Raw genomic sequence first — 26,402 nt, forward strand, 5'->3', positions numbered from 1 at the left:
GATGGTGCTAAGAGAAATTCTTTTTTCTTTTTAAAGATTTTTATTTATTTATTTTACAGAGAGAGATCACAAGAGAAGCAGGCAGAGAGAAAGATGGAGAAGCAGGCTCCCTGGTAAGCAGACAGCCCGATGTGGGGCTCTATCCCAGGACCCCGAGATCACGACCTGAGCTGAAGGCAGAGGCTTTAACCCACCAAGCCACCCAGGCGCCCCAAGAGCAATTCTTGATCTGTTGAGACCTCAAGTCACCTAATGGTACTCAGTTTAATGGGAAGTTGCCAGAAGCACTTGATGTGGTTCTCTTATCAAATCACAGCTAGCCAGTGTTATTTTATATATATTTTTATCTAATAAATAAAGTAATTAAATAAATGAATATATATATATATCATATCAATCAAGAAACTGCACCAACAATTTCTAAGTGTTTCTAAATAAAACAAAATCATTGCATGATTTAACAATGATCTGAGTTTCAGCTCATGTTCTTGGCAAACAATTCAAAGAAATATGTATATACAAATCATTTCCATCCTTCAGAGAAGAAAAAAGAAATATTTACATATTGTGATGCATATATTGACATATATATTAATTTGTACCAGTTGCATAAGATTTTGAACATCGCACTCCCTTCAGGAATGTCCAAAGGGGCTTTCAAAACTGTATGTGACAAGGGCCAGTGCTTTACCCTGTGGAGAGGTCCTGTCTATTATGACCTCTCCACCCCTGGGCTATGCTTCCCGAGTCAAAAGCATCACCTGATCACGCTGATAACCTAAATCATCCCCTTATGTTTCCAGAATGTTCCGTGGAAACCCAACAGTCTCTGGGAACTCTTTGCAGGTTCAGTGGCTAAAAACAGAGGCTGTGATCTAAGAAGTCAGACTTTGGATGTCTGAGCCACATTTGAGATGGGACCAGATTTGCATTGATCATCTTCTTCCTCCCCCTCCCCCTCCCCCTCTGGCTTCCCGCTTGGGCAATCTTGCCCATCCCCCACAGGCAAGTCCCTGCCTCCCTGGACTTGGGGGAGTCGCAAGTCAAGGGACTTGCCTAAGATCACAAGTAAAGTTGGCCAGGAGCCACACACAGCCTTGATTCCTGAGCCTTTACCACTCAAGTGGCTCACAAGCACCCCCGTGGGGGGAACGTTCACCACCTGCATTTCCCAGGCACAGAGCAGAGGTTCGGAGAGGCAGAGTCATGGTGGCCTAAACTCCCAGTGGGAGAAAGAGGCAGAGCTGGGTTTTGACCCCAGGCCTCTCCTGCCTCAGAGCCTGTGGTTCCAAATGGGACAAGTCACTAAGATGAGCCACGTAAACAAAACCCTCTTTGCTTTTTTAAAAATGGAATAATTTAAGCCTTATTACTAAAATACAGAACGATAGAAGTACCTGTATATAATTTATAAATAAGTATATTCGGGATACTTGCTCAAATGGCATTTAATCTTGGGTGCATGAGCATAGGAGGAAGGCCACCATGGCTTCACCAGCTAAGGGATGCAGACTCCCGGGGACCCCCCTCTCATGTAGCATAACTAGAGAGGGGGCACAGCAGCCAAATTCAGTGTGCGCTCCAGCCTGACCGCCGGGGTTCAAGTCCCTGGTCTGTTGCTTTCTAAGCTGTCTGACCTTGGGCGACTCTGCCATTCTGGTCTCAGTGTGGCCTCAGAGGGTTGAGGTGAGAGATGGAGCAGTCTCTCCGCATCCAGCACTGAGAAGGACGCTGCGCACACCATATGAGCTGAGTAACTCGAGCTCTGATTGCTGTTCATCCCGCCGCGCAAGTGGGCTACCAGGTGCGGAGCGCTGAAACGAGGAGGTAACGCAGTTAACGTGGAGTGGCTCTGGCATCCAGAGCTTGGTTACCCACTGTGGCAGGTCAAGGCTGAACCCGTTTCCTCCTCTGCAAGATGTGGTTAAGAGCAGCATGCAATTCACAGGGCGCTCGCAGGAGGCCAGGAGGTCACATTCTGGAAGAAGGGAGACAGTCATCCTGTCCCGCCAGGTACAGGGGATTGGAGAGACCAAAAGGTTCAAGTTAGGGAAGCTCCAGGAAGGGTAGTTGTTAGGTGCTTGACTGGGCCTTGGACCCCAGACTAGGACAGAGGTGCCCTCTCGTGGCGGAATCAGCTCCAGCAACCATGCGTCCTGTGGGCTTTTGGGTCGCTGCGAGGACACTCCCTGAATCCTGGAGAAACTGGACACTCACCCGGCCGCCTAATTAGGAAGTGGCAGAGCTGGGGTTATAATCGCGGCAGTCCGGGCGCAGAACGTACACATTTTCCTCTTTACAAAACTGTCTGTGCTCCAAATAAACCCAAGCTCTCGGAAATCTTGGTCGGGGCATGTCTTCCAAGTGTAGGACAGTGCTGGGCCTTGCCCCGCAGCTCCGCATCCCCGACCTGCCCACCAAATGCCAGCAGCACCATAGCCAAGGCCAGGTCCCCCCCAGCCCCCACTCCCCACTCCTTGGCCTGAGTTTTCTCCAGACCCCCCCAGGGCGGACGTAGGAACTTCAGCCACTTCCTGCCAAACGCAGGAGGGACGGGTTGGGGTACTCTGGGTTCTCGATGACCCCGGGGCCGAACTTGAGCTCCAGGAAGCGACGGTAGTTGTTAGGTGCTTGCGCCACGAAGCCAGCAAAGGACAGGGGCACGAGAGGCTGCAGGAAGTGTTCAGGGAACTCGACATCTTGCCGGTGATCCAGCCATGTGTCCTTGGTCATGACTCCATTGCGGGGGTAGAAGGGCCAAAGGTCCACGTGCAGATGGTTGCTCTCACTGTACTGCACACGGAAGAAGTCGCCCTCTACGGCCTTCTCCCACACGAAGCCACGCTCGTCCACCACGGAGCCCGCCTCAGCCCCCCGCAGCTGCTCGCAGTTGCCCACGTCCTCCAGGTAGATGCCCAGGTCCACATCGTAGTCCCACGGGATGATGTCCCCATGGCGGGCGGCCCCGAGCAGCGAGCCGCCCTCCAGCCAGTAGCGCACACCGGCCGCCTCCAGCACGCCCACCACATAGCGGGCGGTCTCCCGCAGAGCGCGCAGGCAGCACGGGGGCGTCCAGCGCTCCTCATAGAGGTAGGCTGGTGTGTCACCCACCACCGTCCCGAAGCAGCGCGGGGTTTCCTTGCTGCAACCGAACCACTCGAGGCGCCCGCCCTCCCCGCTTACCAGGCGGATGCCCAGCGAGCGCAGCAGTGTTGCCCGCCGCGCGCGCCCCTCGCGCTCTGCCTTCCAGCGCGCGTGGGCCGTGGCCAGGGGTGGCTGGCGCGCCACGCCGAACGGCAGGTCGAGTAGCTGCACCGCCCAGCCCCGCAAGGCCGTCTGCAGGAAGAGGCCGGTGCCCAGCGGCCGGGCCAGAGGAGCCGACAGGTTGAAGAGGTCGCGGGCACGCAGGAGCACCACCGCGTCTCCGTCCAGGGCGTCACAGCGGGGCACGGAGGGCGCGGGGCCGTAGCGGGCAGTCCACTCCCGCAGGCTGACGTTCAGGGCTAGGCACCGGGCAGGGTTGGCTGAGGCGACAGGGGCGGCCACCAGGCGTGCCCCTCCTGCCCGGAGCACCTCCACCATGCGCTCCAGTTGGCCCGGAGCCTCGGCCCTCGCCCCGTCAGGCACGAGGGCCACGAACTCGGTGGTCACGTAGGTCTCGGGGCGCGAGGCCGCGGCGGGCCGGTCCAGGGCCGGCTGGAGCAGCGCCAGGCGAACGTTGGGAACCCGGGGAAGGGCCAGGGGCGGGTAGGGGAGTGTGTCCGCGGCCACCACCACGGGCTGGGCGGCGTCTTGTTGCAAGAAGGAGTCCACCAGCTCAGGCACTGCGTTGTCAAAGGCCTCGAACTCCCGCACCAGGATGGTGACACGGGGGCCAGCAGCCGCTCCACGGCGGGGACTCCGGGCCCGGGAGTTCCTGGGCTGGTGCTGCAGCCATGAGACATAGAAGAGGACCAGGAGGTTGAGGGTGATGGCGGCTGCCAGGGCAGCCTGGCAGCGGGTGAGACGCATGGGGCCAAAGTCGGGCCCTAGCTGGGCTTCCGGGGCATCCTGGGGAGGGGGGAACGAAAGGGGAGGCTGGAGGTGGTTGCCAGAAGCCTCCTACCCCTCAACACCCCCATCGCTAGTGCTGCCCTTCTATCCCAGCTCTTTCTCTATTTGGTTTCAGCTCTGACTTCCCCTCCTCCAGGAAGCGCTCTCCGACCTTCCATCCAACCCCTCTGGGGTCCCTCAGCTCCTTGGCTTCTCCCACCCCAGCCCACCACTCTGTGCTATTACTGCGTGGGAACAGGTCTGTATCCTCCCACTGGGCAGGTTCTGAGCTTGTTTCAGTCACTGCTGGGTCCCTAGTTCCCCCCAGCACAGAGCCTGGTGCTTAGCAAGGTTTTTACCAAATGATTCGCCCTCCCTCCTTCCTTGTTCAACTGCATCTAATCTTTATCCTTTTCTTTGGCAACTTCTCATTCAGGTTTGGATTCAGTTACAAATGTCCCACTCCATTTCCAGGCCCCGCTTGCACCTTCTGCTCCACCATTCCCTCCTCCAGGAAGCCCCCCCCTCCCCCATCTGTCTCTCCTGTCCTCTCACACTCTGGCTGGGGTGGGGGGGGGTGGGTGGGGGGAGGGGAGGAACGAAGCTGCTGGCCTCAGCATTGGCCCACCAAGCCCCTCCCCCACTGTCCTCTTTTAACTTCCTCAAACCCTGGACCATCTGGCTGTCTCCTTCCCACTGGTCAGCCAGGTCGTTTTGGTTTTGCAAGAGAAGCTAGAAGTGTTTTCTTAAATCACAACTATCCCAATTTTTAATCTTGACCACTAATTAAAAAAACAAAAAACAAGGCAATTTTATCATATGTGTTAACTAACTAGAATTGAACTAAAAACCTGAAATTAAAAAATATAAATACTTTGAATGCCACATCCTATCAAATAAGAAATTAAAAGATAAAAATAAAATAATGATTTTTTTTTTAAGCCTCTTCTGATAAGCGACTGTGGACCCGAGGACACACCCCGGCCCTGAATTCACCTGCTGTACTCCTAAGCAACCTCCAGAGGGCGCTGTCTCCCAGTTCCCCAACGCAACGCCAAGCTCCCGCTGGTCTCCAGCACAGGAGGTGTTGGGCTCTGAGCAAATACTCAAAAGTTTCTCCATGAAGGATTTCCGGAGGGTTCTACTCCTCCAATAAAGGGGGACATCAGAGACCCGGCCAATCTCGCCTTCAATCCTGGTCCACCCAGATCCCTGTTCAGCCTCCCCTGGTCTCCCGACCAAGTCGGCTGCTCATGGTAGCCAGAGGGATCTTCATAAAGCACAAACCTGACCTCTCCTTCCCTGCTCAGCACCTGCCATGGCTACCCAGTACCCTGAGGAAAAAGTTTCAGTTTCTTATAACATCCCACCAGGCCTGGGAGGACCCTGGGTCTCTTGCTGGTGCACCAGTCCAGTTCCACCTCCTGCCATGTGCCAAACTCGGCCTAAGCCACCTTGGACTTTTCCTCCCACAGATGCCTTTGTTTTTTTGTTTTTTTTTTTTTAAAGATTTTATTTATTTATTTGACAGACAGAGATCACAAGTAGGCAGAGAGGCAGGCAGAGAGAGAGAGGGAAGCAGGCTCCCTGCTGAGCAGAGAGCCCGATGCGGGACTCGATCCCAGGTCCCTGGGATCATGACCTGAGCTGAAGGCAGCGGCTTAACCCACTGAGCCACCCAGGCGCCCTCACAGATGCCTTTGTATATTCTGTTCTTTCTGCTTAGAAGATGCTCTTCTCGAACACCCCTTCTCCCCATGCCTCTTTTCCCCTGCAGAACTCCTGCCTCCGCTTTTAGGCCTCAGCTCTGATGCCTCCTCCTGCAGGAAGCCCTCCCTGAACCCCAAGCTGGGCGATAAGTTGTCTGTGGGCTCTTGAAGGCTCTGGGCTCCCCATCCCAGCCCTGCGCATTCTGCTGGGCACCATCCAGTGATGGGTGTGTCTGCTCCACGAGACTGAGACCTGGGAGGGTAAAGCCAGGGCTTCTTCAGTCATCTCTGTGTTCCCGGCACACAGGTGGGCACTGAAAGTGCACTTGATGGAAAACTGATCCCCCAGGTCAGGGTTCTCAGAGTCTATAAGGCCTCAGGCTCCTGAAGCCAAATTGTACTGTGGCTCAAGGCCCCGGGTCTTCCTGCCTCCTCTCTCCCCTCTCTTTCCTACCAGGAATGCCCTCCTCTCCCTCTTCACCCATCCCAGGCCTGCCTGCCCTCCTGTGACCCAGCTCGGTTGGCATTTAAGAATCTGAGTTGCACTTTAAGAGCAACTTCTTAATCTTTAAAACCTTGGAATCACCATCTGGACCTTAGATTGATTCTTCCTTCCTTCAGTTTTTCCCTCTCTGTGGAACTCCTACAATACTCCTGGCACTGTTCTAGGCATTGGGGACCCAGCAGCAGACACACAGCACACAGCAACAGACAACAACCCTGACCTCACATTACTGTGCAGGCAGGCGGGCATGGCGGGGGTGATGGGGGGAACCTTTGGAATCATAGAATCTTCAAGGTCTTAAAAACCTTAGACTCTTAGAGCTTATGTACGCAGAAGCCCCGGAGAGACCACTGATGGTTCTAGAATCTTCTAAAGACTCTGTAGAGACCCTTTTCCTTCTCTGCCCTCATTCCCCTATCTCCCCAGGGCTGTTCCCCACTTGGCACCCAGAGGGATCGTGTGAAAACTCAAATTAGATTCTGTCCTGCACCTGCTCGAACCTTCTGTGGCTTACAACTCAAAGGAAAAGCCAAAGTCTTCACCTGGGCCCATAAGGCCCCATGTGGTCCCAGTCTCTCCCACTGTCAGCTCCAGCCATGCTGGCCAAACACTAGTCTTCAAATTCTCCCAGGGCACAGCAGCCAAAGCACTGGCGATGCCCTCTGTCTGGACGCTGTCCCCAAGGCATCTGCATGGATCCTCCCTTGTGACCCTTGCATCTCTGCTCTGATGTTACCTGTCCAGGAAGCCCTTTCTTTGGCTACTCTCTTTCAAAACCTATCTCCCTATCATCCATGTATTTCCTGTGCCTCATCCCTGCGTTTTTCTCCCCTAGTTGTTAGCTCGTAGATTTGACTTACTCTTTTGTTCCCTGCTGTGCGCTCAGGGCACAGCTCAGTGCCGGGCACGCACTAGGTGCTCAATAAATGTGTGTGGCACAAACGACTGACTCTGCGTGATCAGATGGGGAAACTGTAGCTCAGGGACAGAAAGGATGGAGGGAAAACCCCGGTCTCTACCTCCCAGGCCCTGGTGCTCGGCATGTTCCATCTGACTGCCTCTGGGCCACGAGGAGCCCGGCAGGACAGAGGACAGAAATCAGGGCCTCGGAGACCAGTGGGTGTGGCAGCCAGACCAGCAGGGCAGGGGACCAGAGAAGAAAGAGCAAGGAATCACCTAGTACCCTGACGCGGTTGGTCTTGGCTTCCCCAACTATAAGGGCTCAAAACTCCTTTATCGAGGCAAAGGGTTTTAAACGATGGTTCTGAAGGTCTGAATGTCTGTGTTTCTCTGAATCGCAGTATGATGATAGTATCAACAATTCTAGCTGCTCACCATAGGGCCAGATCCTTTTCTAAGCACTTAAATTACCTTGTTTCGTTTTTATGTTCTGATTACATTTAAAAAATGAGGACAAAGCAGCACAGAGAAGTGAAGGCACTCATTCAAGGTCACACAGCTGGGAAATGGTGGACTCAGGATTTGACCCACAACCCTGGCTCCAGAGTCATGTTTTCAACCAGGAAGCTCTGCTCTCTCTTAGGTCCACTCAAGACTGCCTAGCTTACTGTCCACCTTCACTGAGCATTCTGCAGCCCCAACCTGACAGGTGTTTTTCAAAGCTGAATATGGCAAATTACTGAATTAATTCACCCATTAACTCAACAGACAAGATACCTAGTGAGGACTCTCTGCGCCAAACCGTGTTCTGGGAACAGGGAAAGATCGAAGCAGTCACTTGGCAGGCCCTCCAGAGGTGGGAAGACAAAAACCACACACAGAACTTACAGATGGGTCAGGAAACCGGCAGGGGGTATGAGAGAGAAAAGGTGGTCTAGGGAGGAGAGGACAGTCAAGCTGAGACTTTGTCTCTCCATTCCCCAGAAAACAATGTAAGTAGACTCAGGTTCCCTTTTGGCCTAGGTTCACCTGGCCTGAGCTCTGCTCTGGACTGAGTCTCGGCTGCCCCATCTGTGGAATGGGAATGTGACAGGCAAAGAAAATGAGTGATACGGGGGGAAGGGCAGTTTCCACAGCAGCATTGGTGACACTCAGGAACTTCTTACCTCCTAGGTTGCTGCGGGAGCTCGGGGTGGGCGGCTCCAGCCCAGCTCAGCTGCACTGCTGAGGGAACGAGAACCAGAAAACCCCAAATCAGCCAATTTTGCATAGCAGAGTACGATTTCACCTTGCCTGCAAAAGTGGCAATGAGAAGGTCAGAGAATCCTTTCTCTTTGAAGTTCCATGAGCTCGGGCCCCACCTGGGGTATCTCAGGAATGGGTGGGAAGGATGTCAGTTATCCCAGCAGCCTAAAACCATCCCTTCTTATATATGTGCCCAGAAAGGTGGGGTTAGAAGTGACCAAAGCCATTACTGTAAAAACCCCTTCCCTAGACCCACTCCATCCTGAGACACAATCTTAAAATTGTCCCCTATCTTCGTGGGCCTGGTTTTTAGGGACCCGGGAAAGGGCACTATCCTTGTATGTCCCTGGTTACCATAGCAACCAGGGGTTGGCCTTGCCTGTTTCTACCTCCTGGTCCAGGCCCTGTAACCATAGCAACAGCTCCTCAGCAGAGCATCTTCTCTAAATAAAAACACCTGGTTGGCTTGGTCCATGGACCTCCCACGATGAGAAAGGGGGGGGGAATGGTTACCATGGTAATGCCAGCTGGGTGGCTAGGAGGAGGGGTTGGGAAAGAGATGTTCTCTCAGCAATCAGTGTCTTTGGGGCTGGGGTCCTTTCTACCTGAGTGCTAGGTGAGGTTGCCATAGTAACCAGATGAAGGTTGGGGCAGAAGGACCACGAGGGACTTAAGTTACCTTAGCAACCTCCTCCTGGTGCAGGGACAGGAGAGGTTTGGGGCTCCATAACCACAAAGAGGGAGGGTTCCAGGCTGGGGAAGGGTTACCCTGACTACCGACCTGGGCCAGGAAACGGGAGAGGATGGGGCCGTTGCTGAGACCACCCCTGGTGGTCGCCCTTTCTCTCAGAGGAACAGTGTCAAGGAGAGTGACATTTGGGTCTGGAGGGAGTTAGTATTTTTCTTTGGGGCGAAGCAGGAAGAGGGGCAGAAAGCGGCTCCTCCCAAAGTCCCGCTCTTCCCAGGCGCGACCCCAGCGCTCCGCCTGGGTCTCGGTTAGCCCTCCTCGGGGCGCGCGTCTCCGCCCCGCCCCTTCCCGCCCACCCGCACGCGCGCGCGCGCTTTTGGGGTCGACCCGGGTGGGCGAGGCGCGCGCACGGCCTCGTTCCCATCATCGGCCCCCCCACCGGCCCCCGCCGAGCGCGCGCGCGGGCGGTGCGGGGCGGTGTGGGGGGGGTGCCGTTGGTACGGCCGCGCAGGCGCGCGAGGCACAGCGGGCGCGCGGGCCGGCCCCGGGGCCTCCATGATGGAGGAGCGAGCGGCAGCCGCGGTCGCCGCCGCCGCCTCCTCCTGCCGCCCGCTGGGCTCCGGCGCGGGCCCCGGCCCGACGGGGGCGGCCCCGCCCGCTGCCCCTGCCCCGGGGCCCGGCCCGGCTGGTAAGGGAGGTGGCGGCGGAGGCAGCCCCGGGCCTACGGCGGGGCCTGAACCCCTGAGCCTGCCCGGGATCCTGCACTTTATCCAGCACGAGTGGGCGCGCTTCGAAGCGGAGAAGGCCCGCTGGGAGGCCGAGCGCGCCGAGTTGCAGGTGAGCGCCGCCCCGGGACCCCCGACCCCCCGCCCGGCCCGGCCCGGCCTCACCCGCCGCCGCCGCCGCCGCCATCTTGGAGCAATGGCCGCCGGGACGGCCGGGGGGGCGGGAGGGGACCGCGACCGGCCCGGAGACGGAGTGAGGGGCCGTCCGAGGGGGGTCCTGAGGGCACCCGGCGGCTGGAGGTGGGAGGGAGACCCCGGGGCTGGAGAGTCCGACCGGGGCCGGCCGAGAGGAGGGGCGCAGGGGAGCGGAACCGGCTAGGAGCTGGAGTGGGAGTGAGCGGACCGGCAGACGGGTTCCCTGGAGAGGACCTCGGGCCCTGAAGGGAGCCCAGGAGAACTCAGCAGAGAGTGGTGGGAGGACTCGGGGTGGGGGGGCTCTTGTTGGGAGTGAGCAAAAGCCTGAAAGGTACCGCTGGCCTCCCAACCCCGTCCCAGACCAGGTGAGGGTTGGAGTTGGAACCTGATGGGCTTCGGGTGGGAGAGGGGGGGCGTCGGGGAAACTTGGGAGCCGCCGAGAGCGAGAGTGAGTCGAGCGGGGAACTGGCCTGAGTGGAGAGAGGAAGTCAGGGAGCCTGGGACCGGGTGTGTTTCGGAGCGTTTGGACGGGGGAAGGAGGTGGGGGGGATTGAAAGATGGCTGTTATATGAGGACTTGGGATGAGAAGAGGGCGGGGGCGGGTTCCCAGGAGGAAGATGTATGCCCTCTCCTCTAAGAGGAAACTTTGGGGAGGCCGGCATGTGTGGCTATCGGGTGTAGGGTGGGGTGTCCCGGGGGTGGAAGCGTGGACAGGGCCAGGACTTGCTCTAGGAGCCTGTATGGAAGAGCTGCAGAGCCGAAACTGCAGTTTGGGGGGTGTGGAGGAGTGGTGCGGAGGGGGTGGGGGGGCAGGCTATGGTCTTGAGATGGGAGGTGTTTAGAGGATGTCAGGTGGAGAACACTGTAGTGCTGTGGCGTCCAACATGGAGATAAAGGGACCTGGGACAGGAGGACTTGGAGGGATGTTCCTGGAGGGTGGCAGGGAGAGGGTTTTGCGGAGCAGGCAAACAGCATTGAAGAAGCATTTCAGAAGGACTCTGGGAGGAGAATGTGTTTGTGGAAGTTTCTGGGAAAGGACCCCATGGTTTGTGGAGTAGCGTGGGAGAGGAGTGTGCCCTGGGATGATGTTTATTAGAGCCTGAGGAGTTGGGCTGGGTTTGGGCTTGGTTTCGTGACCTTGAGAAGTGTGGGTCTGTTTGCCGAGTGTCTGGAGGATGGGGCATCAGAGCTGGGAGGATTTGAGGGGATCCATGGATGGGCCATCAGGACTGAGGGTTCCTGAGCTGGGATATAATTAGCAGAAGCCAGTATCTACTTTTAGCAGCCCAGTTTTCCCCTTCTGGTTCATGGTTTCCTGTCCAGTTGATATGGGGACCCCATATAAAGAACTGATTAGAGTTTTGTCCACAGGATGAATGAAGAGAGCATTCTACATTTCTCCCCCCTCCAAAAATAGGGATCTTAGCTGTGTAGTAGATGAGGGTTGGCTTTGAGGTGGGAGAGGAATCCTTACATAAGCACCCCTCACTTTTGTGTTCAACTCTGTTTCTGGCGCTCTTTCCCAGCATCCATCTCGCTTGATCCCAGGACCCCATTATGGAGATCGGGCAGGTGTCCTTGCCCTCACTCAGCAGTAACGCTGGCAGCTGCTGTTCGTTTGGACACAAAGGAGGTGCCAGGCACTGTGTGTAGCACTTTAGATACATGGTATCATTTCATCCTTGCAACATTCTGGGAGCGAGGTGGTCCTCTTCCTTGTCCCTGTCCCTTGTTTTTTTTTTTTTTTTTTTTTTTAAGATTTTATTTATTTGACAGAGAATGATCACAAGTAGGCAGAGAGGCAGGCAGAGAGAGAGGGGGGAAGCAGGCTCCCTGCTGAGCAGAGAGTCCGATGTGGGGCTTGATCCCAGGACCCTGAGACCATGACCTGAGCCGAAGGCAGAACTCAAAGAGTCCGAGAGGAAAGGGAGGCTCTGAGGGAGAGTCAGGCTGGGACTGAGCTAGGATCCCAGCCTGTGAGCGGCAGGGCTGGTCTGTGGGCTTTTAGAAGCCCATTCTCTGTACCTCCTTACTGCCCAGTGCAGACGAGGAACATGTAGCCTGGTGGCCTCCTCAGGATCATGCAAGCAGTCGTTAGCAAAACTGGGATGGAATCCTGGTCTCTGGGATTTCACACCAGTGCCCCCTACAGCACTCACCGTACCACCTTGTTGTCCTTGAGATTGAAAAGAGAAGAGCTGTGTGTTTATGCCCTTACCCAGTGGCTCTTCTTGGAGTTAAAGAGGAGCTTGCGGAGAGTGCCTGCTTAGGCTCTCCCGGTCTCGGCTGCAGCATCACTTACTGTGTACTGCTGTTTCCTTTTGTCCTGTCACATTAGTAAGAACACAGAGGTCTCACAGGTGTGTGTGTGTGTGTCTGTGTGTCTGTGTGTTTATGTATATATGAGTGAAAAGAGAAAGCCACCCCTCCGTCCTTTTTCTGCTCATCTCTGCAACCGTTCCTGCTAGAAAAGGGGTTCAGCTCTGTGTGTGTAAAACATGAGGTCACATACAAATCATGTTGCAACTTCTTTCACATACCTGTGTCTTGGCGTTCCTTTCCTGTCGGCACCGAGAGCTTTCGTACTATTTTTTTTTTTAAGATTTTATTTATTTATCAGAGAGAGAGGGAGAACAAGCGAGCACAGGCAGACAGAGTGGCAGCAGAGGCAGAGGGAGAAGCAGGCTCCCTGCCGAGCAAGGAGCCCGATGTGGGACTCGATCCCAGGACGCTGGGATCATGACCTGAGCCGAAGGCAGCTGCTTAACCAACTGAGCCACCCAGGTGTCCCGCTTTCGTACTATTTTGATAACTATACTCCCCTGGATGTTTATACCGCAGCTCCCTTGGTTGACCCTTGGTGACAGACTTTAAGCTTCTTTCCAGACTCCCCTCCCTGCCCCCCCCCACCCCCGTCAGAAATGGCTGCAGTGAACGTCTGTATATTCCCCTGTGAGTGTAAAGTGGCCTGGGGGGGCGGGAGGGTAGAACAGCTGTGCTCATGAAACGGAGGTCGGTGCAGGGTGCCCCCACGGTTCCACACACCCCCTTCCGGGGCACCTCACCGCTTAACAGAGGTGTGACTCCTCTTGTGAGATCCTTGCAGGCTTGGCCCGTGTCAGACCTTTGCGAGGAACCCTGAATGTGTCTTCTCCAGATGGCCGAGTCCGGCTGCTCCTGGCACAGGACAAGTTGCGCCGGTGGTGCGCTGGGTGAGGGCGTGGCGTGGCAGGGAAGGCAGCCCCTCATGAGGTCCTGCCAGGAGGTACCCAGATATCAGAGCAAGGAGGTGGCTCAGATGCCATCGACAATAAGCAGGACTTTGTAGGGTGGGAGATTCTGAGAAGCAGGCAGTGAGGTTTCTGCCCTTCAGAAGCTTTGAGGCTAACAGAGGCGGCTGGTCTGCACGAGAGCCTGCAGAGAACTGGGCACACTCGCACCTTAGGGGAGTAATTCGATTGTGTGGCTCTGCTTGAAGCCCCGTGATTATTTGGATGTAAGCATAAGATATTTTAATGAAAACGTAAATTAAGGTCATATGTATTTCTGATTTCAAAGATATGCACGCTATACGTTTAAGGTAAAACAACACAGGATAAACATGAAAGGTCACGCGCAAACCCTATATAGTTTATAGATTGGAGGCCCTTTTGGGGAGGGGAGCTCCCCAAGGATGGGGGACCCTCTCAGGGGAATCTCAACTGGACATTCCTGGAGAAGCAGTGATGGGGGATGTAGGGAGCGAGGTGGGGGCAGAGCAGGTGTGGGGCCGGTCCCTTCCTTACTGCCAGCCTCCCCAGGGGCTCTGAGGGATTTGGGGGGCAGGAATCCCTGCCAGGAGCCGCTGGAGAAGGAGCGTAGGAGATACAGGGCTGGGTGGTCCCGAAGAGAAACACACAGGACTGGCGGCCAGGACGGAAGGGTCCACAGTAAGATAGGGAGAGGCATCCGTCTGCTCCTGGGAGGACTGAGACCCTTTGGGTCCTCGGGAAGCCTTTCCAGTGCTTCCTGGCTGTAGAGAGGGAGCAGCCGCAGGGAGGCCGCAGCTGCGTCTGGGCACAGTCCCCCCGGGGTGTGTGTGTTCTAACATTCTGGCCGGGGTGGGGGGGGTGGGGGGGGTGGATATGGTGGGTGGAGAACTTCCAGATCCTGGGCTTACCTGCCAGCCCACCATTGCACTCAGAGATGAGGCAGCGCCGGCTGCTGGCATTTTCGGAGGTAGGAGGAACTGGCCGCCAACACTTCCCCTCTCTGTGGGATTCCTCCCAGTTGGTTCACTTGAGCCAGATGTTTCTGATTTTCATTTCTCCCTTTGCCAGGGGAGCTGGAAAGGGGACAACAGAGCAGAGCCGGCTGAGTCAGGTTCCCGCACCATAATTAGAAGGGAGATCGGGGCTTGCTGTGGTGATACCAGGGAGATTAAGGGGCCAGGCCCAGCAAGTCTGAGGGCCTGGTGTGTTCCTGCCTTCTCTTTCTTCTCCCCACAGATTGAGTCACCTGTCTTATCAGTCCTGCCTCCTTATTACTGCAAATCCACTAACCCAGCCCCCCTTCCTGGTCTGGGCCACTGTCAGTTCTCCCTGGGATTTCCGGGACTGCCTCCTGGACTGGACTTTAGCAACCCCCCAGCCATCAGTTCTCGGCAGTATAGCTGCAATTGTCCCTGGAACATGCACTGACTACATCTCTCCTTTGCTTAAAACCTTTCCGCGGCTTCCCCTATGCTCTGAGGACAACTTTCAAACTCCTACTTGGTCTGTGGTCCTTTCTCGGTCCTTCTCGCCATACCTGGTGACGTATAGTGATCTGTTCATTATTTGTCCTACACCCCGAGAAGCCTCTCTGCCTTTCCTCGCTAACCCTGTTACACATTCTCATGTGGCTGTACTGGCCTTCTTAGCGTTCCGTAAGTCTGCCATGTAGCTCTTGTCTCTGTCCTCTGCCTGCAGCACATGCTACTCCCCTGGCCAACTTCTTCTTCTTTTTTTTTTTTTTTTTTTAAGATTTTATTTATTTATTTATTTATTTGGCAGAGAAGAGATCACAAGCAGGCAGGGGGGCCGGGGAAGCAGACTCCCTGCGGAGCAGAGAGCTTGATGCGGGTCTTGATCCTAGGACCCTGAGATCATGACCTGATCATGACCCGAAAATTCCAGCAACCTGAGCCAAAGGCAGAGGCTTAACCCACTGAGCCAGGCAGGTGCCCCTCCCTGGCCAACTTCTAACAGCCTTCAGGTCTTGGCTGAGCTGTGCTTCTTACCTCCAGGAGCAGGTTGGATGTTCTCCTCCCATAACACCCTTTGTTCCCTCGCAGTGCCCAGTCACATGGTTTGTTGGTTGTGGATGCTCCTGCCTGTTTCCACACTGCACTGAGAGCTCTGAGGCCAGGAACCAGTCGTCTTCTCCGTGACTCTCCAGTGGCTCATGCGGGATCGGGCTGTCTAGGCAGTCACCAGTGCGGGATGTTGAATGAACGTGGGTGTTCAGCAGGCTGTTCCGGCGCTTGGGAAGTACAGGGCTCACTATGGAAGCCCCAGAGGGTAGCGAGGACAGTGAGGAGGTAGAAACTTGGGGCTTCTGTTTGGTGATTGACCTTCTCTTCTCCACCTCTACCCCCACCTTCTAAAGGGACTGGACAGGGTGGCTTTGGGTGAGTGAGATGATACACAAGGGACAGAAAATCAGACTGCTAAGGTGGTGACCACATGTGAGTCTGCCTGTCTGGCCTTAGGTATTTATGCGTGTATGTGTTGATTTAAAGTGTAGAGAGAAAACGGTGTTCAGAAGGGGGAAAAAGTCCATTCCCACAAAGGACAGATTGGGCCCCCCCCCACCCCAACGCCATACCTGGTGACATATAATGATCTGTTCATTATTTGTCCTACACCCCCCTCTGGAAAATGCAGTCTGTCTTGAGTGCTGTATCCTCTGTCTGCACCTGTACCTGATACAGAGCTGGGGCTTAGTAAATATTGGTGTTGTAAGTGAATGGGTGCATGATACTTTTGTCTTACATTGAGGCAGGGATGCTCCTTTTTATTTTCTGGAAGGAAGCCCACGTTGCACTTATGCCTGTAGGCTACGTCCCTGGAAGTGGACCTGTCAGGGCAAAGGGAGTGTGTGTTTAATATTTCTATAGATGTGACGGAACTGCCCTCCAGGAAGGGTGCATCGATGTATGACCCCCACCAGAGGTATGTGAGTGCACGTTTCCCGAGTTCCCGGCCAGAGGCAGGCATTAATTAGCACGTGCTCAGTTCTCAGCCAACCAAGGGAGAGATCTGGTCCCTAGAGCAGGGCTGAGGCCACAGGAGGCTTGTAGGCACAGAGCTGTGCCACGCTCCCAGAGGTAGGTCCTCTGGGCCCTTCGAGCCTCAAGGAGAGGGAGAGAGTGCAGGTGTGCATCTGAGAGGCTGCGGAGAACTTGCAGTCCTGGAGCCGGGCTCTGAAAATGGGCACGGCCTGGAAAAGGGGTCTGTGGCCAGACCCGGGGCTTCTGGTAGAGTTACCGAAGTTCGCCAGTGAGCATGTGGTATTTGGGGATTGGCTCCAGGAAGATGCAGCTGCCTGTGGGGGCAGGAGGCCTGCCTGCCACGGACATCTCTGCTGGATGGGGCTTGGGTCTTAAAAGAACTGGGCCTGTTTCAGTGTTGTGGAAGAACAGACAGGGAGAAGAAACATGCGGAGAGGTAGGAGCTGGCATTTATTAGCCCTTCTTCTGTGCTAGGCCTCGGACTGAGAAGAACTTAACACATGAGGGGCAGGCACTCTCGTGAGCCCCATTTTCTAGAAGGGGAAATGGAGGCTCAGAGAAGGCCGATGACCTGCCTCAGATCATGCAGCAAGTAAGTGGCCGAGCCCGGCCTGGAGCTCAGGCTGTCCCAGCCTGTAACAGTGGAGCACTTGGGGAGAAGCCAGGGTTGAGCCCTGCTCTCAGGGCTTTGGCACAGGACTTCTGGAACATGGTCAGGGGCCAGGATCCTGCCTCGAAGGCCGTTGGCCCAGTGTCTCCAAAAGACCTGTTGATGGACCAGAGCAGACTGGGGTAGCCCATGCCAGCAGACGGTGTGAAGTGGTTGGCAGGGGCCCTGGGTCATGTCTGTGGCATGTCTTGCTCACCCTGGGCAGACTCCAGTGGGACGCTTGGTCCCCGCAGTGGGGGTTGGGTGGTAAAGCTTTTGCATTGGAGCGGGAGCTGAGCTGAGCCACCCACTCTTGTCCCTAAGCTCCCGAAGTAGCTTCCTACGCCTCCCAGAGACAGATGCTCTGGTAGAAATAGTGAGACACCACCTCCACCAGCAACCTAGGGGACAGCACCTGCCTCGGGGTGGGGGAGAAGGAGCCCGGAGCTCTTCATGCCTCCATCCCCCACTTTCATCCCCTATCTGACTTCTCCCCAAAAGGCAGGGTCCAAGTTACCCATTTTAATGTCAAGGGTTAAGGACTCCTCCTCAGCTCTTTCATGGTGGGTCACATGGCAGGGGACTCTGGAAACAGATCCAGCATGCCCTGTCGCTGCTCCATTGAACCCTGGCTCAGGGTGTTCACGCCTGAAGAAGTGGCCGCTGCATGTCATTGTGGGGGTGGGGGCTGGAGCTGATTGTCCTTGCGTGAGCGAGGGACACGCGTCAGTGAGCTTGAGCCCTGCTGTCTTCCTGTTCCCTTCTGTCCCCCCCAGGCTCAGGTGGCTTTCCTCCAGGGAGAACGGAAAGGGCAAGAGAATCTCAAGACGGACCTGGTGCGGCGGATCAAGATGTTGGAATACGCGCTGAAGCAGGAAAGGTGAGCCCTGCCACCCCGGGTCAGTCCCAGGCAGGAGGCTCCAGAGGCCGCCTGCAGTGCCTTCCAGCCTGGGGAGGTTTGGAAACTGGCGTTCCGTTCCCCGTCACCCAGTACTCTGTGGTTCTAGCACAGGGGGACAGAACAAGACACGGTAGATGGAGTCCAGGATCGGCACTAGTAACAACATTCATAGCGTTGATGGCCCCATGGAAGACTCATTGCCTCACTGACCCCTCCCAGTCCCCTCATGGGGACAGGGGAAGCTTCCAGAGGGGGAGGACTTCTTCTGGGACTTATGGAGCTGGGGTCGCACCCCAGACTGCCGGACTTCGAAGAGTGGGTTCTGCATAATGCTGTGTGTGGTGCCTCTACCACCACAGTGGCTTCCTAAAGGTGGGGGTTGGGGGGTGGGGGTCGGCTCATCTTTAGCGGTCGGGGAGCGGACTGTGGGAGGCCCTGGGATCTGGGACCCCTGATTTGAGGGCTGGCCCTGTCTATTCCTCTGCGTCTGTCATCATTAATCATCTGCTCTTCTAGGGCCAAATACCATAAATTGAAGTTTGGGACGGACCTGAACCCAGGGGAGAAGAAATCAGAACCGGCAGAACAAGGTGCCCACCCCCAGATCTGCCCGTCTGGCCCACCCCACCAGACCAAGCTCAGTGTGGTGGCGCCGTGCCAAGTTGGGCCACCTCTTTGTACTGTGCTCCACAGAATGCAGTCTTGACCTGGGAGTTGGGGAGGGCGTGAACTTCACTCTCAGTGCCCCCTGCATGGGCTGCTCTGCAGGGCCCCTGAGTGGGGAGGGGGCTAGATAGTGATGAAGAAGGCCAGTCCTGTCTGCTGTCCCTCTGACACAGATGGACACTGTCCCTAACATTCTAAGCTCCTTGTTCATCAACAAGTGGGTAGGGCAGGTGTTCCAGGTAGAGGGACACGTGTACAGAAGCGTGGCAACAGGAAAGAGGGTGGTGTGTTAGGGGATGGGGAGTTACTGGGTGTGGCTGGAACACGGTGCAGGACAGTGGAGGTGAGGGACTGGCGACCCATCAAGGCCTTCAGGGCTGGGTTAACAGGGATGTTGTTCTTCATATCAGACCCCTCCCACCAGGATGGGAGTCCCACGAGGGCAGGGCTCTTTGTAGCTCAGGCACCCAGCCAGGTGCCTGGTAAATGCCCAGTAAGTAGCTCATGAGTAAAATGAACAGATGATCTCATTTAATCCTCGCAAGAATCCTAAATGCTAGGTGCTGCTGTTATTAACTGTTCTTCTTGGAAGGGGAAGCTGAGGCTCAGAGAGGTAAACCACCTTGCTCAAGGTCACACAGCTGGTGAGCGGCAGAGCCTGTCTCAAAGCATAGAGTCCGCTCTGCCTGCGCTCTCAGAACGGGGCCAGCTCCCCGTGTGGCAGAGTAACATAAGTTGGTGGGATCTGAAGGAAGGCTGGGGGGTGGTTTGGGGAATGACTTTAGGAGAGTAGAGGGCGTGGAGGGGTGAGGGTAGGTTTCACATGCCCTCAGGAAGGGACTCGGCAGGACCTGTGACAGTGACTGAGGAGGGTTTGAAGGGGAGGAAGGTGAAGGAGGTGATGGGTACCCAGCGCTCCCCGAAGACAGCTTGCCTCCTTTGTCTCCACTCTGCAGTCTCCAATGGCCCTGTGGAGTCGGTCACCCTGGAGAACAGCCCGCTGGTGTGGAAGGAGGGGCGGCAGCTTCTCCGACAGTGAGTGCGCAGGACAGGGGTGCTGGGGTGGGGCAGGGAGAGGGACGTGTTTGGCTGGAGATAAGCCTGAAGACTCTGCAGCCCTTCCTGTCCCCCCTCGGGGTGGGACTGTGGACTGTCAGGACCCCTGTTGGTCACACTGTGGGTGGAGCTCAGCCTGGGAGGGAGGGCACACTTGCTACAGGAGGCAGGGTGGGGGGTGGGGGGGCTCTCTACTCTTGGGAAGTGACCCCAGATATCGCTCACTTTAAAAAAAAAAAAGGTGTTACGTTTTACTATTAAAGAGATCCATGTGTTTTAGAGAATGCAAGAGTTATTGGGAAACACAAAGAAAATCACTCATAATTCCACCACCCAAGGAATCTCATGCCCCTGTAAACATTTTGGCGACTCTGGTGGGGCTGTGTGTGTGTTTTATAAAAGCAGGTGCGTGTTTCTCTGTGTCTTCTACTGCCTTGTTTTCTCAAAGTGCTGTGGACGTCCTTCCACATAATTTAGTTAGGTTGCATCATCGTAAGACCTATGGGGTCGTCTGTCCCATGGATGACCGTCACCTTCCGTAGCCAGTCACTGCTCAGACATCATCCCATTGAAGATGCTTCCATAGCATGACCAGCACCAGGAAGGTTGTTTGTCCCTATCCCCGCTTTCCCTAAGCCAAGTGTCCGGAAGCTTGCTAGCTGACGGTGTGTGCCAGCCTTAATGATGGAACGGTTCTATAGGCAGCACTTGCCGGGGTGCCTGTTACTGCTGCGTACGTGCATTGATGCCTGGTGGAAATTCCCACGCGGCAGTATTCCCCCCAACACAGAAAGGCAGGGAGGGCGTGTGCTGGCAGGAGATGACACAGCTGGTAAGTGAGGGGGTCTGAGATGTGACCTCGGGCACTTGGCCCTCAGAGCCCAAGCTCTTCACCACCGTGTTCCCCTGCCTCTCCTCGGCCCCAGGCAGGCACGCGGGGTGACACAGCAGGTGAGGGCAGGTGTGCTCCAGCCTGTGAGAGGTGGGTTCAGGGGTCCCAAAGGGACCAGGTCATGGTAAATGTAAAAGGCTTCTGAAGGGCCGGATATCCATAATTAATTTTTTTTCCCTGTTTGTAACTTTTAGACCTGTCCCAGCTAGCTTTCATTGTTTGAAATTGTGAAAGTAATAAATGCTCATTTGTAGAAGCGAGTAGAGTGAACTGTAAAGGTCGCTCTTACGTCTCTAATCCCTTATTCCAAAGGTCCAAGGTCACTGCTGGTGCACCAAGTATGTATCTTTCCAGGCCTCATGGGGGGCACGTTTCAAATATGTGTTTGCGTGTGGCCTGTACTTGTACACACGTTAACTCGTTTTTTTTTTTTGTTTTTTTTTTTTTTTTTTTAGTTTTTTAAACAAACATGAATTGTGTGGCTCTCATAACTTAGGATTTTTGTTAAGCTGCTTATTGTGGCCATCTTGGCCCTGTGCCTCTGTTATTTTCTGCTTCGTGTCCCCATCAGTCATTTGCGGCCACAGTCGTCCGCAGTGGGCATGTAGCGTGGCTCCTGTGTCTTGGCTTTTCCGTACGGCATCCCCACTAGCATCTGTGTGACCGCTTTGTGCCTGTATGTAAAGGTTTACCCTGGAAATAGACTTGAAAGTGACGCATTGGGGCCTAGGGTGTGCTTATTTAAAACACAGGCATGTAGTCTTAAATTGCTTCTCCAAAAAGCCTGTCCCCGTTTGCCTCAGCCCCTATCTGATATAAAGAAACCAGGAGACACCCGAGCTGCCCTGGTTCTGTCTCCCTGCAGGTACCTGGAAGAGGTGGGCTACACGGACACCATCCTGGACATGCGCTCCAAACGCGTGCGCTCCCTTCTGGGCCGCTCGTTGGAGCTCAACGGGGCCGTGGAGCCCAGCGAAGGGGGGCCCAGGGCCACGCCAGGTCCTGGGGGGCTCAGCGGTGGGGAGTCACTGCTGGTGAAACAGATAGAAGAGCAGATCAAGAGGTGAGCGCTTGGTGCGTCCTGACAGGCCCGGTCCTCTGTTGCCCCTCCTCCTGGTGATGGTCAGTGTCATAAAGTCAGCAGTGCTCCCGGGTGCTGCGGTGGCCACTTCCTTCCTGAAGCGTACTGTGGGCTGGTTTGTTCCAGAGCCCTCAGTCCCTTCGCTGTGGGATCCTTGGATCCTGTTCTGGGTCACCCTGCGTGTCCTCTCCCATGGCATCGTGTTCATGCCCATATCATGCCGCAGCTCATGCCCAGCCCAGCCCCCCTCCGGAGGCTTAGGCCTTACGCTGCTTAGCACATGGAGTGTCTCAGCACATGGAGGTTGGCCCTGGGTAGTGCGCTGGGGTCCAGTGGGGAGCCAAAATGCATGGCCGCCGGCCCAGGGACTTTTCCTTGTTCCTTCTCTTTTCCGTAGTTGTTACTCGTCAAAACAAGTCATTTAACGATTGCTGATGTTCAGTGCTGCAGGGAAAGGTGGAAAGGAGGAAGGACAGGGACATGGGCAATGGTGAGGGGCATTCTTCACGGAGGTGACAGTGGGCCGAGAACCACAGGAAAGGGGAGAAGAGGCCACACAAGTATTAGAAGGAGAATATTCTAGGCAGAAGGAGTGATGATTGATAGGGTTCTACTTGGCACGTTTAGGAGCCCACAGCGAGTGAGCACATGGGGCTTGTGGTGAGGTTGAAATCTCGGGAGTCAGATCAAATGGGGCTGGAGCGGCCGCGATAGGCAGTTTGGAGTCTACGAGTTGTGGGAAGCCCGTGGTTTTGAGCAGGGGTGTGACACAGTCCGATGTGCTGGTTGGCTTGGAGAAGGAGGGTCCCTGGGGCCAGAGCGGGAGCCTCCTGTGTCTGTGAGACGTGGTGGATGTGAGTGGCGGAGGGCCTCTCCGCAGGTCTGCTTTTTAAAGAAATGGATGTGGGGGAAAGGAAGGAAGCGAGGGGGTGGCTCTGGGGTTTGGTCCAAGCAACAGGAGTGGCGTTGATTACAGTGGGGAGGGTGAGGGGTGGAAGGAATAGCAAGGGGCCTGTCGGGGGCAGGTGGTTTGTGGTGCTGGGTCACCCCCAGAACAAGTGATGAGCCGCCAGCCTGGAGCTCGACCGGGGGGCGTGGGGGGAGCGCTGCAGTCCGAACTCCCCTCCAGTTCACCAGTGTGCAGGTGGGATCTGAAAGCTGGAGGCATAGCACAGGAGGCTGAGTGGGCACAGCCAGGGTTGGGGAGTGGGGGGCACCTGAGCATACGTGCTCCGCCAGGAGGCTGTGCGCATGGTGGCTGGGGAGGGAACACCGGAGAGATCTGTCCTCCGAGCAGTGACCGTGAGCAGTTGGCAAGAACCGTCTAGAGGACCGACCTAGTGGCAAGAAAGAGAGATGTTTCATTTATCTGAACTTCGAATTGCACCTGCGTTTCTACCCTGGACTCAGGTTTGTCAGATATGTCCTTTGCTAAGATTTGTCATACGGTTGGAGGCATTGGACAGTTGGCCAGAAGTGAAAACGGGAGGCCATCTGTCAGTTAGGAGGGGACAGGCTCATTGACGGCGAGGCTGGCAGTAGGGGCGCAAGCATTTGCGAAGTGACCAGTTCCTCTTTCCCGCCGGGCGTGTCTGCCACTTGTCTGACCTGCGCCGGGGTTTGCCCGGGCCGTGGGAAAGTGGGCTGTCGAGTCAGTGGTGCTTTCTCGGCTGCTCTCCTGACTCAGCACTGGCTCAGCACGTGCCCACGGATGCATGGTCAGGCCGGGGCTCGTGCTCCGGGCCTCAGAGCCCAGGAAGGAGGGGCCCGGTGTGGGGTCCGAGTGAGGGTGTTCTTGTTGGGGTGAGTGTGTGTCAGGAGGAGGCTGGGACCTGTGCCCCCTGTGTGATTGGGGTCCACGGTCCTGTGGGGTCACAGTGGACTCAGCCCTCTTAAGAGTGGAGTCCAGGCTCTGGCCATGGCCCCTCGGCACCCTCCCATCTGAACTTTGTCACCTAGTGGGACTAATGCCCCCCTCTGCCCCCATGTCGTGGGCAGGAATGCGGCCAGCAAAGATGGCAAAGAGCGCATGAGTGGCTCGGTGCTGGAGCAGATCCCCTTCCTGCAGAACTGCGAGGACGAGGACAGCGACGAGGACGATGAGCCGGACGGCACACAGCACAGGAAGCCGCGCGTGAAGGTGCGCCCCTCCCCTCTGCCCTCCGGGGGCACAGAGTTGCCCCTGAGGGTGCTCTCTGGGCTCCCTTCATGGCCCGGTCTGTGTGGCCTGACTCTGTACCTTCCCAGGGTCCCTGGCCCCTCTCGGCCAAGCCCCTGCCTCAATGCTGTGTCAGGGCCGGCCTCTCCGTCCCCACCCATCTTCTCCCGTCCTCCCTTCAGCTCACACGTTCCCCAGAGGCCTGGACCTTCCAGCCTGGGCTGGCCATGCGCTGCCCTCTCACAGCGTGCTCCCTTGGCCTAGCCTCATCACTGTTGCGTTGAGATATTGTTGGGGTGGCTGTAGCTCTCTGTCTTCTCCCTCAGTAGACCGCGAGCTCTGCCAGGCAGCGACTGGGGGGTTTCCTTGCTCTTCTCTCCCCAGCACCCAGAATGCATGTGGTGGGGCCCTGGGTTCAGTCTGGGGCCAGGATGGGGGTCCCATGGGGACTTTGTAGGCGCGAGTGTCCTGTCTGCTCTTGTGTCAGGACCTAAGCCCAGGGCCACCCTGCAGGGTAGAGTGCAGATCTAAGCGTGGCTTCACCGTAATGGCTTCCACTGTGCTTCACCCCTGCTTCTCAGCTTCCCGAGCTACCGTGCTGCTGCTGTTCAGTGCCACTAGCCTGAGGCATGGCCTAGGCTGCTCTGGCCAATAAGTGTCAGTTTGGGCCTTGTGGGTCTAGCCCTGAGCCAGCAGCAGCAACGTGGAGACAGAGGTCCAGTCCCTGGCTTGGCGGAGCTTGTGGCCAGCGGCATGCCCATGCAGGGACCCTGTGTGTGGCCTTCCCATCAGAACCCCTTCCTGCCTCCTTCCGCCTCACCATAGCACCCCTCCTCCAGGCAGCCCTCTCTGACCTCTCACCCAGACCACTCTGGGTCTACCCTGCCTGGTGCCCCATGGCTGTGTGGGACCAGCCTTGTCTCCAGTGTCCCCGGTATGGCTAAGCACAGGGACCCGCCTGGTATGGGTGCTCAGGGAACACACAGAGCCAGTGTGCTAGAGCTGGGTTATGGGAAAGTCGGGATGGCGCTGAGTCTGGGCCTCTACCCCTGTTCCTGCTCCTTCCCACCCCTGTTGGGATTTTCACTCCTTTCTCAGTCCTTACCTCATCCTCATCTGGGAAGCCTGCCCGCTCCTCTCTGCTCCTCCCAGTGGAGATGATCACTGGCTTTCCGTGCTCCCTTAGGCCTTTGACTGTCACCGTTCTTGTCCCGCCGGCCCAGTGGGGTGGCTTATTGTGCAGGGGTCCCAAGGCCCCCCAGGCTCCCTCTCACCCGCAGACCTGCAGTGATCAGGCAGATTCAAAAGGCCTGCGAGAGTGGCCGTTGGTCTGGCACTTTGGGCATGTGATTCTGTCTCAGCTGCAGTTTCGGAACCCTTGCCTCTGGGTTGTTAAAGATTTAATTAACATGAACTCATGCCCAGAAAGCCCTTTGCTACGCTGGGTCTGGCCGCACCGAGTGCTCAGGGATGGCAGCGTGAGCCGAGCCGGGCACAGCGGGCAGAACAGGGGTACTCAGGAACCCGGTCTTGTGGACCCGGGAGGACGCCTGTTACGTTGCCGTGCTCCTCTTGAGCCCGAAGCCCCCATTGCCTCTCCGGGCATGCTGGCTGAACCTGGACCCCGGCTCTTCCACGGGGAAGGAAGGGCAGGTCACTGTGTCCTGTCCCTCTCCCTCCTGTCCTCCCACAGAGGCTGGCCTCTGGATGCCTGAGCGGTTTTGACTGCAGTCCTGGCTTGGACTGCTGAGCCTGTGGGAGGGTGAGCTGCGCCCTCGAGGAGCTTGTGGTCTGAGTGTGGCTGGTCCTGGGGGTGCCCGGGCCTCGGTCCAGTTAGGGAACGCTGAGGAGGGACAAGCTTCCCCTGAAGAGGCAGCGTTTGAGGCGGGGGTGGACAGAGCCCCAGTGTAGGGAGGGGGTATGTTCATAAGCCAACATTTGAAGCAGAAGTCAGCATCCGAAACTGTTAGTGAGAATTCTGGGGTTCCCTTAAGCCATTTTCTGCAGTCTCTGAGGTTCTGAGAACACAGCTCCTGGGTGGCCCTTTGTGTACGATGTGGTGACATCAGGCAGAACACGTCACTGTGGAAGGCTGTGCGTGAAAGGCATCCATGTGGGGAAGTGCGGGTGCCATGATGCCCCAAAACCCCAAGTCTGAGCGGGGGTCCCAGTGCACACATCGAGGCACACGGGAGGATGGGTTCCTAGCGCTGGGGCTGGCAAGGAGCTGCCTCTGAAGGCGCCCAGCAGGGGGAGCGCGGCAGCCCTGAGTGTACTGAGGGGGGCCCTGTGGGGGGGTGGGGGGGCGCTCTGGGAGAAGGGAAGCAGGGCCGCCCCTGGTGCAGGACGGTTCTGAGCAGGGCAAAGCCAAGGCCGGGAGCCCTGGCTTCTCTGCCCTGGAAACCCGTTGGGCTCAGGCTCCCAGCCAGAGCCTCCTGACCTGTCTGGCTTTTTCCATGCGCAGCTGCCCTCCAAGGCCCTGGTGCCTGAGATGGAGGACGAGGATGAGGAGGATGACTCTGAAGACGCCATCAATGAGTTTGATTTCTTGGGCTCAGGAGAGGAGGGGGAGGGCTCCCCGGACCCTCGACGGTGCACTGGAGAGGGGACCCACCACGAGCTGGGTAAGCGGCGGGTTTCCTGGCCAGCCTTCCTCACCGGGCGAGGCAGCTGCTTCCTGCTCCGGAGTCTCCACCGGACGGATACGCTTCCTGAGAGGAGGCTGGCCCAGGAGAGCAGGAGGCCCA

General features: G+C 56.6%; 2 protein-coding genes across 5 annotated transcripts in view; one reads left to right on the plus strand and one right to left on the minus strand.

The window, feature by feature from the left end:
• On the minus strand, nucleotides 1–10,028 carry FKRP (fukutin related protein). 2 transcript variants are annotated; one of them, XM_059152955.1, is made up of 3 exons: nucleotides 9,970–10,028; nucleotides 8,313–8,370; nucleotides 1–4,050 (listed from the first exon to the last, which is right to left on the minus strand). In XM_059152955.1, the coding sequence occupies exon 3, from the start codon at nucleotides 4,009–4,011 to the stop codon at nucleotides 2,524–2,526; it is 1,488 nt and encodes a 495-aa protein (XP_059008938.1). In that variant the 5' UTR covers nucleotides 4,012–4,050; nucleotides 8,313–8,370; nucleotides 9,970–10,028; the 3' UTR covers nucleotides 1–2,523. The 2 variants fall into 2 exon arrangements, with proteins under 2 accessions (XP_059008938.1, XP_059008939.1); XM_059152956.1 differs by having other exon boundaries at nucleotides 8,313–8,367; nucleotides 9,970–10,004.
• Nucleotides 9,604–26,402, plus strand: part of STRN4 (striatin 4) — a 25,273-nt gene continuing 8,474 nt past the window's right edge. For 2 of the 3 annotated variants that reach the window (XM_059152952.1, XM_059152953.1), the window contains exons 1-7: nucleotides 9,604–9,916; nucleotides 17,678–17,781; nucleotides 18,319–18,392; nucleotides 19,425–19,503; nucleotides 21,282–21,479; nucleotides 23,496–23,637; nucleotides 26,120–26,279. In XM_059152952.1, the coding sequence (XP_059008935.1) occupies nucleotides 9,635–9,916; nucleotides 17,678–17,781; nucleotides 18,319–18,392; nucleotides 19,425–19,503; nucleotides 21,282–21,479; nucleotides 23,496–23,637; nucleotides 26,120–26,279 (1,039 nt within the window). In that variant the 5' untranslated portion in view covers nucleotides 9,604–9,634. Of the gene's footprint in view, nucleotides 9,917–16,726; nucleotides 16,845–17,677; nucleotides 17,782–18,318; nucleotides 18,393–19,424; nucleotides 19,504–21,281; nucleotides 21,480–23,495; nucleotides 23,638–26,119; nucleotides 26,280–26,402 lie in introns of all 3 variants that reach the window. The other variant, XM_059152954.1, reaches the window with a different exon arrangement.

This window comes from Mustela lutreola, chromosome 16, assembly GCF_030435805.1.
Source record: "Mustela lutreola isolate mMusLut2 chromosome 16, mMusLut2.pri, whole genome shotgun sequence".
NCBI lineage: Eukaryota > Metazoa > Chordata > Mammalia > Carnivora > Mustelidae > Mustela > Mustela lutreola.

Excerpts from the sequence above, each read along its gene's own strand:
- FKRP (XM_059152955.1), bottom strand. The coding sequence starts at position 4,011 with ATGCGTCTCACCCGCTGCCAGGCTGCCCTGGCAGCCGCCATCACCCTC.